At 46.1% G+C, this 18219-nt stretch overlaps 1 protein-coding gene and 1 long non-coding RNA gene across 4 annotated transcripts in view; one reads left to right on the top strand and one right to left on the bottom strand.

Moving 5' to 3' along the window:
• The window catches only part of Dhdds (dehydrodolichyl diphosphate synthase subunit), a 27389-nt gene extending 9984 nt beyond the window's left edge, over window positions 1-17405 (bottom strand). The window contains exons 1-7 of one of the 2 annotated variants that reach the window (XM_021643524.2): window positions 17385-17405; window positions 17004-17118; window positions 13979-14095; window positions 11285-11427; window positions 9813-9929; window positions 8878-8979; window positions 1217-1331 (exon numbers count right to left, since the gene is read on the bottom strand). In XM_021643524.2, coding sequence (XP_021499199.1) covers window positions 1217-1331; window positions 8878-8979; window positions 9813-9929; window positions 11285-11427; window positions 13979-14095; window positions 17004-17118; window positions 17385-17386 — 711 coding nt within the window. In that variant the 5' untranslated portion in view covers window positions 17387-17405. Of the gene's footprint in view, window positions 1-1216; window positions 1332-8877; window positions 8980-9812; window positions 9930-11284; window positions 11428-13978; window positions 14096-15717; window positions 15856-17003; window positions 17119-17384 lie in introns of those variants that run through there. The other variant, XM_060379354.1, reaches the window with a different exon arrangement.
• LOC132652980 (uncharacterized) overlaps window positions 1-18219 on the top strand; it is an 18393-nt gene extending 174 nt beyond the window's left edge. Inside the window, exons 2-4 of one of the 2 annotated variants that reach the window (XR_009590568.1) lie at window positions 9770-10057; window positions 15193-15821; window positions 16201-18219. This is a non-coding gene — a long non-coding RNA (uncharacterized LOC132652980). Of the gene's footprint in view, window positions 1-9769; window positions 10058-15192 lie in introns of both variants that reach the window. The other variant, XR_009590567.1, reaches the window with a different exon arrangement.

Below are 18219 nucleotides of genomic sequence, written 5' to 3'. Positions count from 1 at the left end.
GCCAGGGATCAAATCAGGGCCTTGTGTAACACATAGAGCCTGTCACCACTGCGGTTTCCTTAAACCTCAGCTCAGTGTAAACTTTTAAATGTGCTATGAGCAGTAGGATCCTTGGGTATACACTAGATTTCCTTCCAAATACCCAAAGCCTAAGTAAAAGCATTTCAGTAGCCAGCTGTCAGTTTACTTGCGTGTGTCTGTGAGTGTTTGTGGAGGTCAGAGGTCACCCTTAGGTACTGTTCCTCAGGAGACAGGCTCTTGTAGGTCAGGCAAGGCTAGCTGGCCAGAGCGCTAGGTATCCTTCTGTCCTCACCTTCTGAGCAGAGATGCTAAGTGTGTGCCATCACAGCAGGCTCTTATATGGAGGCCGGGGTCAAACTGAGGTTGCCATGCTTATGAACCCATCCTCACCAACTGCACAGTCTTCCCACATCCCCAATTTTAGGCCTGATCCATTAAAATTTCTGGACCTTGATACATGAGATGTTCCCAAGCTGAGTCTCCCTCAACTTCTCCTTTCTCTTTTCTTTCCTTTCTCTCTCTCTCTCTTTTTTTTTTTTTTTTTTTTTTTTTTGAGACAGGGTTTCTCTGTATAGCCTTGGCTTTTCTGAACTGTAGATCAGGCTGGCCTCAAACTCACAGAAATCTGCCTGCCTCTACCTCCTGAATGCTGGGATTAAGGATGTACATAACCACCACCTGGCTAAGAGCAGAGATTTTAAACAATAAACTCTAGCAATTGGACGTGAGCTTTTAGGGACTACCTATGCTGGGAAAACTGGGCAAAAAGGCAACAGTAAGCCTGAGAGTTTGGATGGAGGTGAAATGTCTCATGAGATATGCCTGCACAGATGTGGCTGTGTACTCTGATGCAGAGACGACTAACTGAAAAGTAAGGTTCTCGTGGAACTAGTGCGAGTCCCAGGTCATCCAGGGTCTCAAGGGTCCATTCCTTGAAAAGGGGCACATGTAAGTTTTCATTAGGGTAGGATGGCTTTGGTTTCTCTGTAGGGTGAAAGCTCCTTGCTGTAGAGAGTGAGAACCACAGTACACATCGAGTCAGGTGAAGGAAGGAAAGCAAATGTTGCCAGGTGCGGCCTGGAGGCACTGCTCCAGATGCCAGCCCTCTGCCCTCTCATACAGTGCTGGTGAGTGGGAGTCCAGTCAGTTCCAGGGTTCAGCCCAACCCAAAATAACATGCCCCCACGAGACCTACCTGCCAGAGCAAGAAGTCGCTCAGCCGCACTTCTCCAGAGGTCCGGATCAGGATGTCGGGATGAGGAGAGTGGTTGCTATAGAGGCACTTCTCGAGCAGGGTCTCAGACACATCACTGGCGAGCGGGAGACAGAGGCAGTTTCTCCATGTGGCGCCCTCTCGGTGAGCCTCCACGCTCAGCCTCCCACTTACCGGCCACCATCAAACAAACTGGCCAGTATACCCCCAACCCAAGAATGACTAAATCTGCAAACCACACACAATGCTTCTTTCTCATCCAGGACCTGTACAGGCCAGGCAAGGGCTCTAATGCCACACACATCATCCTAAGCCCTGCTGACATAGGTACAGAAAAGTGACACCAAACTCATTCGCCTATAGGCCTAAAATCACATGTGTCCACTAGGCCATTTCTCTTCGTTTGACTTGTTTTGCTTTTAAAAGACGCCCTATGGCCTAGGAGTGTGATGAAACACTATGCAACTGGGTTTCTTTCTTCTTCTTCTTTTCAAGATTCATTTATTTATTATGTATACATTTGCATGTACACCTGCAGGCCAGAAGAGGGCACCAGATCTCATTATAGATAGTTGTGAGCCACTATGTGGTTGCTAGGAATTGAACTCAGGACTTCTGGAAGAGCAGCCAGTGCTCTTAGCCTCTAAGCCATCTCCCCAGCCCCATTCTTTCTTTTTTCAAAGAAAATTTAAAGATGGGGATGTGGCTTTGTGGTACTGTACCTGCCTAAAATACATAAGGCCCTGAGTTTAATCCCCAGCACTGCAAAAACAAACAACTCTGAAAACAACAAACACAAAACAAAAAAGTAAATCAAAGGACCCTGATTTGGAAAGACTTCCAGACCCACTGGTGCATGATAAGCACTATATTATGAAAACTTACCATATATGCATAGATTTATGCTCAAAAAGGATGAGATGGAGAAAGCCATACAGTATTTTACCAACAGTGGTGAAGTGGTTTGTGGGTTTATGCTGGAATTCGAACTCCAGGTCTTTCACACACAACGTCCAGTGAGTCTCCCCCTGACTCCCAGGATTTAAAAAACAGCAGGGACTGTCAAGCAACATGGCCCACTTGGTAAAGGTGTTTGCCATATCACCCAGGAGACCTGAGCTTCTTTCCGAGAACCCGTGTAAAGGAAGGAGAAAAGCAACTCCGCATGGCTGTCCCTGACTTCACACGTGCACGATGGCAGACCCATTCCCCACCAAAGCAAAACACAGGAAAATGATGACTTGTCTTATGCTGGGTAAGAAATCCACTCCCAAAGAGGCAGGCACTCAGAAACAACTGAGAGAGCTTGGGAGTGGCAGCGTTTTCTGTAAGAAGGCTTTCCCACTGACAGGAAGAGGGCCTTCAAGGCTGGCATCTGCCGGCCCCAGGAAGGGTTTGCTTACCCTAACAAGTATACAGGAACAAGACTGGAAATCTCCAGTTTCTGAGTTGAATCTTAATAAGAGTAAAACAGGGATGGCTCAGTGGTTAAGAGCACTGTCTGCTCTTCCAAAGGTCATGAGTTCAATTCCCGGCAACCACATGGTGGCTCACAACCATCTATAATGTGAACTGATTCCCTCTTCTGGCAGGCGCAAATGCAGCTAGAACACTCATATATATAAAATAAACAAAATTAAAAAAAAAAAAAAAAAAAGAAAAGAGTAAAACAGAAAAACTTTCCTGGGAGAACATGACTCTGGTTACAGGGTCAAGAAAGGAGAAAGAGGGGGCTGGAGAGGTGTTTGAGTGGGTAAGAGTACTGGCTCAATTCCCAGCACCCACACGGTGGCTCACTCTAACTCCAGTCCCTGGGACTCCATATTCCTCTTCTGGCCTCCAAAGACACTGCACACATATTGTGCACAGACACACATGTAGGCAGAACATCCATATACATAAGATTAAAAAAAAAAGAAAAAATATAAAGAGAGAGAAAAAGGACGGAAGGAAGAGGAGGGAAGGAAGGAAGGAGGGAGGGAAGGAGGGAAGGAAGGGGGAAAGAAAGGGAGGAAGGAAAGAAAGGAGGAAGGAGAGTGGGAAGCAAGCAAGCATAAGTATCTGGTATGAGTGTTCAAACCCAGACTCTAAGCTCTATGAAGTGGCACATGCCTGTGGCCCTAGAGTCTGGAGGCTGAGGCAGGAGGATCAAGTGTTCAAGGACAGTCTGGGCTATAGAAGGAGACTCTATTTCAACAACAACAACAACAACAAAAATAAATAAACAAATAGATAGATAAATAAATAAATAGATAAATAAATAAATTAATTACAGGTGAGATTTAAACACAAAGCAAAGCAAAATAATACTTAGTAGCTGGTGGTGCTTTGGGCATATTCCTTGGTTTTTCAACTGCCATTTTTCAAACCATAGGAGATGTACATCTCACATCAACAATATTTACTTATGACTAGACAAAAGAAGGGTTCTGGGTTCAGACTGCCCTGGCCACCACACACGCTTGTCTTGACTACATGGTTCTCATTCCCTAATGAGTTTTCCTGCATGTGTGGATGTGGGCCACATGCCTGGCTCGTGCTCCGGGGCCAGAGGATGAGGTCAGATGCACTAGAACTGGAGTTACAGATGGCTGTGAGCCCTCGCACTGGTGTTGGGAACCAGATCCATGTTCTCTGCAAGAGCAGCGAGTGCTCTCAGCCCCCGAGCCGTCTCTCCAGCCCTCCACACCCTATTTTTGGACAGGGCCTTGTTATGTAGCTCACAGTGGCATCACACTCAGAGCAGTCGTCTTGACCTGTCCTCTAACTATTTTTAAATTACATGTGTGTTGTGTGTTTTGGGCTTTGTTTGCATGCATGTATGCGCGCCATGTTCACACCTGGTACTGAGGAAGCCACGAGAGGGAGCCGGATCCCCTGGAACGAGAGCTGCGGACTGTGAGCCACTACGGGGGCGCTCAGTTAAACCCAGGTCCTCTGCAAGAACAGCCAGTGTTCTTAACTGCAGCGCCGTCTCTCCAGCCCTGCCAGTTGCTTTTACTGTTAGATTCTGATGTCCAGTTGAGCTTTCCTGTGAGGTGGTCAAAATACCAAACTGAAAGAACACAGGGAGGCTGGCCAGCAATGTAAATTTAGATAAATTACTTTTTCTTGCTTTCTGTATTCTGATTTTTAAAATAAAGAGAAGGGCTAGGCACCCCCCAAGGGAGGAGCAGTCCTGCTAGGCCACAGAGGAGGGCTTTGCAGCCAGTCCTGAAGATACCTGATACAACAGGATTGGATGAATGGGGAGGAGGTCCCCCCCATCAGTGGACTTGGAAAGGGGCACAGTGGAGACGAGGGAGGGAGGGTGGGATTGGGAGGGAATGAGAGATCGGGACACGGCTGGGATACAGAGTTAATAAAATGTAACTGATAAGAAAAAAATAAAATTAAAAACAAACAAACAAACAAAAAAAAAAAAAAAAAAAAGAGAAGGGCTAGGAAGATGCCTCAGGATGTGAAAGTGCTTGCTGATGACTGGAGGCCGGATTTCCAGAAGCCGGTAAAAAACAGATGCAGTGAGTCAAGAGTTTGTAATCCCAAGTGCCTGTATGGGAAAGGCAGATGCAGGAGGCCCTCCAGGAGTCTGCGGGCCAGGCACCTTGGCTTACATAGCAGCAGAGACTCTGTCTCAAATCAGGTGGAAAGGTTAGGCCCCAGACCTGAAGGCTATCCTCTGACCTTCACTGGCGCAGGAGTAAAAGTCTCTAAGAGCCGAGTGTGGTGGCAGATGCCGGTAACTGCACTTTCAGTAGGCTGGAGGAGGATCGAGAATTGAGGGTCGGTGCTCATCTCAAGAGCACATATGTTAAAAGCGGTGCAGTACAGAAAATCCGCATGGCCCTAGTGCTTACTCAGTAAATGGTCACAATGATTATTTACCACAGAGAAGACAGGGGACTGCAGGAGGCCAAACAGCCGTCTCAGAGTAACTCACTAACCATTTTCTAATCATCCTTGAGGGTCAACCTTACTTCTTCTCTAATTCCATCCTTGCCAACAACCTGTTGATTTTATCTCCAAAAAGTGAAGGAATGAACAGAAAGCCCGTGCCCTGAAGAAAGAGAAAAGGGGTCGGATGGTAGCGCCAAGAGGACAGGGGCTCCAGCTACGACTGGACTCTCAGAGTCCTGCTCCGCATGCAGACTTGCCTCAATTTGGAATACAAAGTATAGCGCGGGCCCTAATGACCTCAGTGTGCGCCGAGAAGCAAGCTACAAGGGGTGCTGGGTTGGGACACCAACCTCTTGACTGCGGTGACCCTACCCATCCTGCTGACATGAGCGGTCCATGGAGGGACATTACAAAATAACAGAGTCAGGAAGATAGAGGAAGCACTTCCTGGGAGTAAGATTTAAGTCAGTAGACACTGAGGTCAAAGCATGCTATACCAGGAGTCAGGTCAGAGTTCCCAGGAGCAAATCCCCCACCCACCCTGAGACAGGGTCTGTCTGTGTAGCCTTGGCTGACCTGGACTCACTTTGTAGATCAGGCTGGCCTCGGACTTACAGAGATTCCCTGCCTCTACCTCCCAGAGTGCTGGGATTACAGGCATGCACCACCATACCCAGCTAAAGATTTAGTTACTTTCTTTTATATGCATTGATGCTTTGCCTGCATGTATGTCTATGTGAAGTTGGCAGAACTAGAGTTATAGATGGCCATGTGGGTGTTGGGAATTGAACCCTGGCCCTCTGTAAGAACAGCCAGTGCTCTTAACCACTGAGCCATCTCTCTAGCCCCTAAAGCCTTCTTCCTAGCATAAATATTTTCCATCATTAGTTCAATTATTATTTCATCCATATAAGACTACACAAAACATTAAAAAGCATATTATAATGAACAACTAGGAAATTACTCCCGAGCTGATTACCAATAGCTTGCATGTACATACATATGTTCCTGTGTTATCTGTTTCTGTCTCTCTCTGTAGGTCTCCCAAGGCTGGAAATTAAACCCAGGTCCCTGCTCATGCTAGGCTCAAACATATCCCCACCTCATGCATTCCCCTTCCGCCTTAACCACTTGCCTGCCTCTGACCCCGTCCACTTAGCCAGCATCTTAATTTTCCCCTAACAGCCAGTTTACAATCTATAACTTAATTCGCCCTCTGGAGCATTAGCACCATTGTGCCAACCCCTGCCCACCTCTTTCTCGATCTGTTCCAACAAATTCCCTCTTTTGTGTTCTGTAACACAGCTTGTCTGTTTTCTGTCCAATGCTCATGAAGATAGTTTTGCAGAACCTCACCCTTGGCCCTCTCTTCACGGGAAGCTCTCTCGCCTTCCTCACTGTCACAGTACAAGTGATCTTCCTACTAGAACCACCAGTCCTGACCCCCTAGGCCACTGATCCAACATCTCTGTTCAGTGACAAGGCCAGAAACAAACTTCTGACTCTGCTCCTTACACCAACGTCCACTGTTAAAAGCCACGTGTCGGACATCCTGGGCAACACAGCCTTTCTTCACAATCCGTCCACTGGCTCTCCCAATGCTTCCCTTCACAGCTCAGGGCAGGTTGCTTTGTCCATCCCAGCACCTCTACAGTCCAGGCTCCCTTCCAACAGTACCCTGCTACTCAGGAGTCGCTGTAACCAAGGTTCACGTCATAGTCTCGCCTTGTCCCCTGCCACTTCTTTCTTCTCTGGTCACCTGTCACTTCCAGGTGGGAGGCCATCTCTACCAAGTCTATTCCTCTTATCATAAATCCTTGCACCGATGCCCGTATGATACGCATCACTACCGTGAGCTTATTTTAATCTGTATTTTGATTAATGTCTGTTTTCTTTACCAGAGCTCCAAAACACAGAAAAAAAGTAGATCTTTATTCTCCCCACTCTATCTCCTATATAGAGCAATGTGCTTACCTAGAACTGGTATACAAAATAAACAAATAAAAGGGTGAGCCAGGCATAGCGGCAGCCATCCTTAATCCTGGCACATGGTGGACAGAGGTAGGTAGAGCTCTGTGAGTTCGAGGCTAGCCTGGGTTGTATAGAGAGACCTTGTTGGTTGAGGCCCTAGGTTTAATCCTTAGTACCTGCCCCCAAAACTACTGAGTATGTGAGTCAATGAATGGAGCAGAGAAAGGTCACCCTGGAGATGGGAAAGAGGTGTTCATAAGATAGCTTCAAGTAGTCTTTAGAGGGTCAATGCTATGACTCAGCAGGTAGAGGTGTAGTCCATCAAGGCTGAAGACCTGAGTTCCATTCGTAGGATCGCAGGGTGGAAGGAGAAAACCAATTTCTAAATTGTCCCTGGACTTCCATAAGCACTCTATGCCACATGTATACCCATCTTTCCCACTAAATAAATATATAAATAAAATAAATTTAAACGAGAAGGGAGATAAAAACATTTAAAAAAGCATTTTCCTTCTGTCTGTGGTGGGGTACGCATCTTTAATCCCAGCACAAGGAAGGCAGAGTCACGCAGCCTGGGTGGGTTCATGGTCTAAACAGCAAGTTCCAACCAACCAGTCATGCAGATGAGCTCCTGCATCAAAATATGAAGAAAGAAAACAGTGCTTTCTAGGGCTGGGAGATGGCTCCGTGGGTAAGAGTGACTGCTGTTCCTCTAGAGGGCTGAGTTCACTTTGCAGCACCCACAGGCAGCTTGAGGGCCAAGGGATAGGATGCCCTCTTCTGGCCTCTGAGAGCACCTGCATGCATGTGTACACACCCCACACAGATATACACATGCATATATTTTAAAAAAATCTTAAAAAACAGAACAGTACTTTCTAGCTTTCTGGGTGTTATTTAAAATTAAGGGCAAACGTCTTCATGTTCCTTTGTCTGCTTTTCATGCAGACCAAGCTCAAGGTCTTACACTTACAAGTGTAAGCAAGTACGCCACAACTGAGCTACACCTTTACTGTAAGTCTGGATATTTTGTTGTTGTTTTGAGACAGGGGTGTTCCCAAACTGCCAAGTATTCTAAGTAGGTGGATTCTAGGCTTGTGCCACTACACCCAGTTCAATTTCTTGATTTTTAGTTTCCAGCCAATCATATACTAGAAAAAGAAATCAGAAACGTTCCTACACCCCCAGCTGTCATATAATAAGGATACAAGACAAGGATTCTGGAATTGGCCTTAGATAAGAGTCCTACTTCTATCTTACTAGAAGACTGGTATCAGCTACGTTATTCTTGGTGTCCACATTTATAAAAAGAAAAGAAGACTTGACTCTTGCACGAGGTTAATAGCAGTAAAACAAGAACATACCACATTGTTGCACCTATTTCTGCTACCATTATTTTACTATTACTATTATTAATTTACTAATATTAACAAAGACTATATTAGCAACAAATTAGAAGGGCCAAACACACAGATGGCTTCAAAAATTCCTCCATTCCTCCAAGCCTGAAAAATTAGGATTCTACTACACTGCTAATGATTAAAAATTTCCCTTTTCTTCCCTCCACCCATCCCTTACAATACCTTAATCCTGTGTCGTGCAACTGTAATATGAGAAACCTAAAAATTCTCCACTACAACAAAGCATTAAAATAATTACTGGGAAATTACTGAAGAAAGGGGTGAGGAGAGTGTCAACTCAAATGGCTCAGAAAAGGTTTTAGCACTAGGGCACCCTGTCTTCCTGCCAGTTCCCAGGAGAGACAGCCCCGATACCTGGGTTCCAGCAGCCCTTGCTCCACTCCCCAGGCCATCTCTCTCACAGCGTTGGTGATCTCATGACGGGACGTGTAGGCAAAGCAGACATTGAGAAAACACCTGAGGACAGCAGAGCAGAGTAATTCACCAAAGAAAGACAGGGCCTGAGGGTCAGAGCCTGCATCTGGAGCAGCCATTCCCGGGAAGGACAAAGGCACTTTACTCTTGAAGGGTGAGATTGTAGGTTGTCTTACAGTTTCTAAGAGTTCTTGAAATGAACATGTTTTCTTTAATTAGTAAATGACCTTTATTGCTTTCCTCCTCTACTGCCAATCAGCTCACAGAAGACAGAAATCCACTGTGACATTAGCTTAAGGTTAGAAGGAAGGAGACCTGATGTAAAATAAAATCACTGCCAAACTGTACTATCTCAAAACTACACACAATGGAGTGTTGGGTACTGAACCCTGTCCTCTAAATATATCCAGAGACCAAAGAGTGGGATAGAAAAGATTCTTTTTTTCTTAAAAGGATTTATTTATATATTTATTTAGCGTGGGTGAGTGCTCTATCTGCATATACATCTGCATGCCTGCAGAAGGCATCAGATCCCTGTAGAGATGGTTGTGTAAGTGCTGAGCCATCTCTCCAGCCCTAGAAGATTCTTCAAGGCATACAGACAGGCAGAAGGCCTGCTGGGTTTGTTGTTGTTTGCTTGTTTGTTTTAAGAGAGGGTCTCTCATGTAGCCGAGGCTGGCCTCAAACTCACCGAAATATGCCTGTTCTTGCCTACCTAGCAGTGGGATTAAGGGTATGTACCACCACACCTGCCCTAAGACTAATGGAGATCTATCCTAACTCTTGTGACAGTCTTTTAGCATCACTAACTACTCCCTCCTGTACCTTGCAGGGAGTACAGACCACAAAAGCTCTGGGACAACCTGGGAACTTACTTGTTGTAGTTCTTAGTAGCCTGGACAGCATGTGCAATCTTCTGTTGGAGGTCCACGGGCAACAGATGCAGATCCCCCAAGACCCGGATACACACCCCATGCTTCTGGAGCTTCTCCCTGATTGAGGAAAAGGAGGCGGCACTGTGACAGAGTGCCTGCTGCACAGGAACGGCAGGCAGCGCTGTGCATGCGACTTCAGAACGGTGTCACACTCTGAAAGGCGGCAGTGCAGCACTGAGGCCCAGGTAGGCTGCCCAAGTCATGTCTGGCTTGAACCACACCTGTCCGCCTAGAGAACATAAACCCTTGGCCCCACTATACTACCTTGGAAGTCCTTCTGGAGCGTGCTCCAGAGCAGAAGCTGTAACTGTTGACACTTTATATTCTAGCGAAATAACGTAACAATGTCATCTCAGTACATACATTGTAGGGTCAGATAGTGGCCGAAATACACAAATTCCCTTACTGCTCCATCCTCTGAGGTACGTACTGTACATTCCCCTATAGAGAGCAGGAGACTGGGACACAGGAAGATTAAAATGTTCAGAAATCTGGATGAATAAGTGGCCAGGTGTAAGCCTGGGGTCTAGTTACACATCATTGTCCACACGCTGTCATACAGCAGCTCTCAAGTGCGTGCAGAGAGTAGTCACCATTTTGACCCAGCCTCCCTCACTGGGAATGGCGCAGGAAACTGGTGCTTCATACTGTCTGGCAGGAGTCTCTGGCAGGTCACGAAGGACATGACCCAGAATTTAAGGCCACATTCACAGTCCATTCGCCCTATGTTTCTCTGTGTAGCCTTGGCTGTCCTGGACTCACTTTGTAGTCCAGGCTGGCCTTGAACTCTCAAGAGATCTGCCTCACAGAATGCTGGGATTATAGATGCGCACTATTGCAACCGGCTCCATTTGCTTATTTCTTAAGATCTACTAGAGTATAAAAGATCAGTGTATAGTCTAATCAAAGCAAAATTTGAATAAGACCTAAATTTCAATTCAAGTGCTCCCACTATTTGCTAATCCTGCATATCCTGGCTTCTTTGAGCTCATCCTCTTCTTGTCTCTCAGTGTCCTCCTACCTGTAAAAATGATATTATAGCCGGGCAGGCCTGCTATAATACCCTGATAGGCTGGTGAGGTGGAAAAAGGTGCATAGGAATGCTCATTCTCAGACAGCACAGGCCAGAGGTCCTTGGGGTTCACGGAGGAACTACAAAGTCCCTGGAGGAGGCAGGGTTGGAACTGTGGCACCTACAAAGCCTTTTCTTCTCTACGCAAGGATTTAAGGTCCCGACCAATGAAATAAATACAAGTAGAGCAGTTCTGTGTCCTCCTGTGTGATGAGGAGGCCAGTGGACAACCACGGATGTCACCCTCCTTGCCAAATGTCAGATAAAAGAGCTCAGGGCTGGGGTCAGGGAAGGTTAGACGTGAGGGGACAAGATGTTCTCACTCTGGACTGCATCTTACTGTTCTTCCATCAAGCAGCTGAATTTCTGTCGGGCTAGATCCAGCAGCCCGTCAACCTCACTCTTAGAACGTTTGAAGTTCTCAATGCTGAACGCGTAGACAGTCACTTCTAGGATGCCCAGGTTCAAGCACCAGCGAAGCGTCTGAGGGGTAGAAGGTAAAGAGTTAGGACACAGGAAGAAGGGGAGAGGCAAGCGATGCTTCTGCTCGAAGTTGGAGGAAGGACTTTCCTCTCCCCAAACTTGAGTGAAGTAATTAGGACAAGAGTCAATATCCAGAAACTGAAAAACCTGAGGCCAAGTGCAGTGGCTGAGGGCTATCCTTTGAGAAGCTGAGACAAAGGGATCAAGATGAGCCTAGACTACATACTAAGACCCTCTCTCAAAAAACCGTAAAAATAATCAAAAGAAACTGACCCAGGCAAGCTGGTGAACACTAATAATCTGAACTTCTGGGAGGCAGAGGGCAGGAAGATCATGAGTTTAACGTCAGCCTGGGCTGCACATATGCAGGCAGAATACTGTGTATGTAATAAATAAAATAAGTCTTAAAAAAAAAAAAAAGAAAGAAAAACCAAACCAAACAACAACAGAGAAAACACCTCCCTCTGTATCCAAGCTGAACTTAAACTCAGGATTTTTGTGCTTCAGCCTCTCGAGTGCTGGAGGGGTGTGTGTGTGTGTTTTAGCTTTCAGAGTTGACCAGTATGTCATGGATAATGCAGCATGAAAGCAACAGTTTACTTCTGAATAGTTGTCTGGGAAATGAAACACAGGAAAACCTTGTGCAAACTATGAAGTGCTGCCCAGTGGTGTAGTTGCTTCTGTTCTGACTTCCAGCCTCTCGGTCTGACATTATGAAGATGTGCCGAGCATTAATGCCTCACATACATATTCATCTTAGCCATCCTCTGAGGATGGATGTGTAATCCCTTCCTGCAGATGAAGGAGTGTAGTCCCAGAGAGACTGATGATTGCCTACAGCCCATTACAAGTCCACGATGTAGTAACTTACTAGAAACCTAGGACCATATGTTCTCCCTGAGGAGGGATAAAATACAGATCACAGTCTTTAGTTTTTCCTTTTTTTTTTTTTTTTGTTTCCTGTAGCCCAGGCTGTCCTCAAGTTCAATGTGTAGCCCAGGCTGACGTTAAACTCATGATCTTCCTGCCCTCTGCCTCCCAGAAGTTCAGATTATTAGTATTCACCAGCTTGCCTCGGTCAGAAGAGGGCACCAGATCTTATTACAGAGAGTTAGGAGCCTTCATGTGGGTGCTGGGAATTGAACTCAGAACCTCTGGAAAAGCAACCAGTGCTCTTAACCTCTGAGCCATCTCTCCAGCCCACTGGTTTGGTTTTTCAAGACAGGATTTCCATGTGGAGCCCTGGCTGTCCTCGAACTCCCTCTGTAGATCAGGCTGGCCTTTAACCTGGAAGATCCACCTGCCTCTGACACCCCAGTGTTGAAAATAAAGGCGTGTGCCACCCTCACCTAGCCCAGGCCAATTTCTTAAAAGTCAAAATAAATAAACCACTGCTGGGAAGGTAGTTCAGTTGGCAAAGTATTAGCCTCACATGAATAAAGCCCTGGGTTCGGTGTCAGTGCAGTATTAAAACCATGCACAATGGCATCACGCCTGTAATCACAGCACTCTCAAGCAGAGGCAAGAAGATCAGGGAGTCGAGGTTATTTTTGGTTACATGGAGTTTGAGGACAGCCTGGCTATATAAGATGCTGTCTCAAAAATAAATATAGCCACTTGTGGCATCTCATGTCTTTTAATGCCAGCACTAAGATGCAGGGAAAGGCAGAGATCTCTAATTTTGGGCCAGCCTGGTCAACATCGTGAGTTACTGGCCAGCCAGGGTTACACAGTGAAACCCTCTCTCAAAAACAAATAGACAAGACAGGTGGTGGTGATGCACACCTTTATCTCAGGACTCAGGTGGCAGAGGCAGACGGATCTCTGAGAGTTCATGGCCAGCCTGGTCTACTGAGTGAGCTTCAGGACAGCCAGGGCTACAGAGAGACCATGTCTCCAAAAAAAAAAAAAAAAAAAAAAAGAGCTTGACAAGCATAAAGTCATTAGAATGACATATGCAATTAAAAAAGTTGATTTTGACATTTGTGTACATGTGTACATACAGAGCACAGAATGTGTATGAAGATGAGAATAAGCAGTTGGAGCTGGCTCTTTCCTTTCCCTACACGTGTTCCAGCTACTGAACTTGGTTACCACCCTTACCTGTTGACCCAGCGATTTTATAAATGTTGAGACTTTTACTAGTGCTGGGCAGTAGTGGTGCACACCTTTAATCCCTGAGCTTTGGAGGCAGAAGCAGGTGGATTTCTAGAGTTCGATGCCAGCCTGGTCTACAGAGGGAGTTCCAGGACAGCCTGTGAGTACACAGGAAACCCAAACAAGCCAGCAAACCAACAAAAGACATTGAGTCGCAGCCCAGATGATATAGACAATTTAAAAAAAACAACCAATGATAGCAAAAGATAAAAGTTTATCCTAATCTCTGTTATGACCACAGTTTTGTTAATGCTAGGATGAGACCCTTGGGTAGTAAACAAAAAACAAAACAAGAATGAAAAGCTCTCGAACCACAGGGAACTCAAAGCTTCATTTTCTGGCTATCATCTAGGCCTTCCAATCATCCAGTCTAGGTTCCGCCACCCACACTCACCTCGGCAAGCTTGTTGAAACCCTGCGAGTGGCCCTCCTGCCGCTCCACTTGGCACTTCTTGGCATAGCGACGGTTTCCATCCATTATGAATGCAACATGTTTGGGCACTGGGCCAGCCTGTAGAGTTAGACAAATGATGAAACAATTTCATTCTCTTTGGGATAAATGGAGGACATTACATCCTTACCTAATGGGTTTGAACAATCAGATACAATCCCTGGGCTGGCAAGAGGACTCCATGAAAGTGAAAAAGTCCTTCTTGACAAGTCCAACAGCCCAAGTTTGATCCCTAGGACCTGTGCCCACACTAGAGAAATCACTGTTGTACGCTGTTCTCTGACCTCCACATGTGTGCTCTGGCATGTATGTATCTCCATATAACACACATACACGGACAGACAGACAGACTGGCATGTGCATACACACACAAAATAAATGTCATTAAAATATTTTACATCTCTGAGAAAGTTATCAAAGTTAATAAAATCTGAGAAAGAGAACCTGGTAGATTTCTGTCTTCTGGTTGTAGAAGTGAAACAGTTCACTATCTCTTTTCCATCCATGCACATTACGCTTTGATCATATCCATCTCCATCCCCTCTATTACCATTCCTCTCCCCTCCTTTTCCTTTCACATCAATAGTGGTCACCTTCCACTTTAACTTCAGGACCATTTCCACAGGTGAGAGAAAACACATGAAAGACATTTTTATGAGATGGGCTTATGGCACCTAACAGGATGGTCTCTAATTCCATCTGTTTTCCTATAAACCACGACTGCATTCTTCTTTACGGCTAAATAAAATGCCCCTGTGTATGTATGCCACATTTTAAAAAGTTCACTTATTCACTGCGAAGCACCTAGCCTGCTGGGGCAGCCTGGCTACTGTGAAGACTGTGCGGCAAACCGAGCTGGCAGGCATCTGAGAGGGGCTGATTTTGGTGTTTTAGGGTATACTGGGTTGACACAGCTGAATCATGAATTCTACTTCACTTTCTGAGGAGCTTCAGAGAGAAATCTCCAGTGACTAACCGACATCCCCAGGGGCAGGGTGGAAGGGTCCTTTCCTTCAAATGTCCTTGCCAAAGCCTGGTGCGGTTTTTTTGTTTGTTATGTTTTCTTGAAGATTATCATTCTGACTAGGTGAGACAAAAATCCTTTTTTTTTTTTTTTTAATTTTATAACTGTACATGTATGGCTCTTTTGCCTGCAGGCATCTCTGTGTACCACGTGTGAGCTTGCTCAGAAGAGGGTGTCAATTCCCTAAAACTGGAGTTACAGTGAGCTGCCCTGTGAATGCTGGGAATTGTGAGTCCTCTGCAAGAACAGCAAGTGCTCTTTGCCACTGAACCATCTCTCTAGTTCTAAAGTAATCTTAATGAGTTTTGATTTTTATTAGCTTGTAGCTACAGCTACTAAGCATTTTTCTCAGGCACTAACTGACCATTTGTATTTCTATATTTTAAATCTGTTCAACTGATTTAACTCTTTTATTGACTCATTATTTCTTCTTTTGGCTTTAACTTTTTGAAATTACATTTATTTTGTTGTGTGTATGGAGGTCACAGGACAACTTAGAAGAGGCAGTTTGTTCTTTCCGCCATGTAGGTGATAGGGGTGGGATTCAGATTATCACACTTGGTGACAAGAGCCTTTATTCACTGCGCCATCTTTCCTTATCACCCATCTACCACCTTCTGCTTTTGTCTCCTACATAATGCCTTGTCAAAAATCTAACCTCGTCAAGCAGCTTGTTTTTGCCAACAGAAGGCTGTCATTCATAGCATCCTGAGGAAAGAGTTTCCACATTCTGGCCTACTTGTGAAGACACGGCATTTGTATGTGAGTATGTGGAGACACGAAGCTTACTGATTCAAATGAATCATTACATGCTGCTTGACAGTCTGTATCTAAAAAAAAGAAAAAAAAGTCAGGCTGACTGCCTCATCAAAAACATCTCTCAGGCACAGAATATGGCATTGTTGTGATTCCTGAGACGGCTCAGCTGGTAAAGCCAACTGCCCCAAAGCCTGATCCGGAAAGTTGTTCTCCAACCTCTATATGTACAGTATTATATCGCCATCCCAGGATAGCCGAGTGTCACTAGACACTGTGCTAAATTCTTTGTGTCTATTCTTCTTTTAAGCCCCATGAAGACATGTGTGTTAAGCCACATGGTTGATAAATAACAAGAGTTTCTCTCATGGTTGTCTGCCTCTAGAGCCCAAAGTCTTAACCACCGGAAAATGATTAACTCAGAAGATAGTACAAGGAAGAGCGGATGGAAGCCCCAGTGCTGTCGTTCATCTTCCCGACACTCCTCATGTGGTGGCGACCTCAACCAAAACATTATTCTTGTTGATACTTCATAACTGTGATTTTGTTACTGTTATGACTCATAATGTAAATGTCTGATAGCGACCCCTGTGAATGGTTGTTCAACCCCCGGAAAGGGTCAAGACCCACAGGTTAAGAACCACCACTCTAGGGAGACAAATTTCAATTCCCTGCCATTCACAGCCACATTCTCTCTTCCTTTTTCAAACTCAGGGTCTTGTGATTACTAAGTAAGCATCCCACCAATGAGCTCTCTGGACACTCTTAAGGCCAAAATTTCAGTGTTCCAGAAGGAAAATCTAACATTCTGTCCAATTATATTAAGAGACCCCAGTTTGCCTTAAAAAAATAAAAATAAAAAAGTCACTTGTGCTGGGTGGTGGTGGTGCACGTTCTTACTCCCAGCAACCAGGAGGCAGAGACAGGCAGATCTTTGTGAGTTCGAGTCCAGCCTCAAACTACAGAACGAGTTTCAGGACAGCCAGGGTTGTTACACAGAGAAACCCTGCCTCAAAAACAAACAAATAAACAAATAAATAGATGGATAAAGTGTCACTCAGTACAACAAATACTAGAAACGCAGCCCGGTAAGCTACATTACAATTTTAAGATTCTTATTCCGTTATTTAATTCCATTTAACACTACGAACTGACGGACTGCTGAAAATTTAATGATTAGCCGCTCACCTTTATGATTTTGGCACAGAACCGTTCCCAAAGTGACAGCTCTCCTTCTTTGATCCAAGACATAGTTCTTGCTATGTCAGAAATCACCCCAGAACAAAGTATCGGCCAGAGAACCCTGAATAAATGAAGAGAGAGAGAGAGAGAGAGAGAGAGAGAGAGAGAGAGAGAGAAGTAATCTGTGCTTGCAAATAAACAAAACCGCCTGAAGAGACTGCAGGACTGTGGCAAGCAGCGAGCACCTAAATCCAGCGACTCCGGTCTAACTTCACGGCTCAGGCCTGTAAAAGGCAACGGGAGACCTTTGGGACAGAGTGTCTCCCATTTGATTTTCCTTACGTGCACTGATTTCTCCCAAACCTCCTGCCACATCGTGGTGCTTACATCTCGGGCGCTCCCCGCAACTTCCTTCAGTCTCCCTGCAATCCATCTCTCACTCGGGCTAACTGATCACCAACCCCACCGGCTGCCGCACCCGTGACCTCGGTGGCCTTAAAAGCACGCTCCCGGCTGGACCTTAGTGCCTCCCGCGGCTCACTCCGTACCCGGCTCGCCCTCCTCCGGGTCTCTCCGCTCACTCACTGCACCTGAGGCGCCGCAGCCAGCGTCTCTCCACCGCTCCCGGGCGACTCGCGACGTGGCGCTGGAAGAACACGTCACCTCTGCGCGCTAGGACACGCCTCCTCGGTGGGCGGGGCCTCGCCTTGAGCAGGCAAACTCCGGAGCCGAGCGGTCCGAGTGCTCTGGAGCTGACTGTTGGTGGGCGTGGAAACAGCGGCCTGGGAGGCCGAGATCACGTGACTTGGGGGGGGGGCGCCGGGGTCGAGCCCAGCGGCCCTGGAAGAGGTCAGCCCCACGCAGCGCGGGCTTGCGTGCTGTGGCGACTTGCTGCGGGGCGAAGCCGGGAGAGCTCCACCTCAGAAATGAGCTTCTGTAGGGAGGGTCGTAGTGCTTACATTTTGGGAGACTCGGCCACTCCCTTCCGGAATCCTCGTGCTTCAATCGCCTGCTGCACGATTGAACTGAGTTTCTGCAAAAGCTCTGCTGCGATTTTGTCTTAAGTTTGCTTTTAGCCGAAAATGGAGGCGCGTTGTCACTCAGCTCAGCACTCAAGGCGGCTGAGGCCGGGAGTACTTCTCTGTTAAGTAGTTAGAGGTCAGCCTCTTCTAGGGGAGACTGTCTTTAAAAAAAATAAAATAAAATAGCGTATTTTACCGCC

The sequence above is a fragment of the Meriones unguiculatus genome, chromosome 3 (assembly GCF_030254825.1).
Source record: "Meriones unguiculatus strain TT.TT164.6M chromosome 3, Bangor_MerUng_6.1, whole genome shotgun sequence".
NCBI lineage: Eukaryota > Metazoa > Chordata > Mammalia > Rodentia > Muridae > Meriones > Meriones unguiculatus.
Note: the sequence above shows the minus strand (reverse complement) of the source record. Positions and strands in the feature narration are given on the sequence as shown.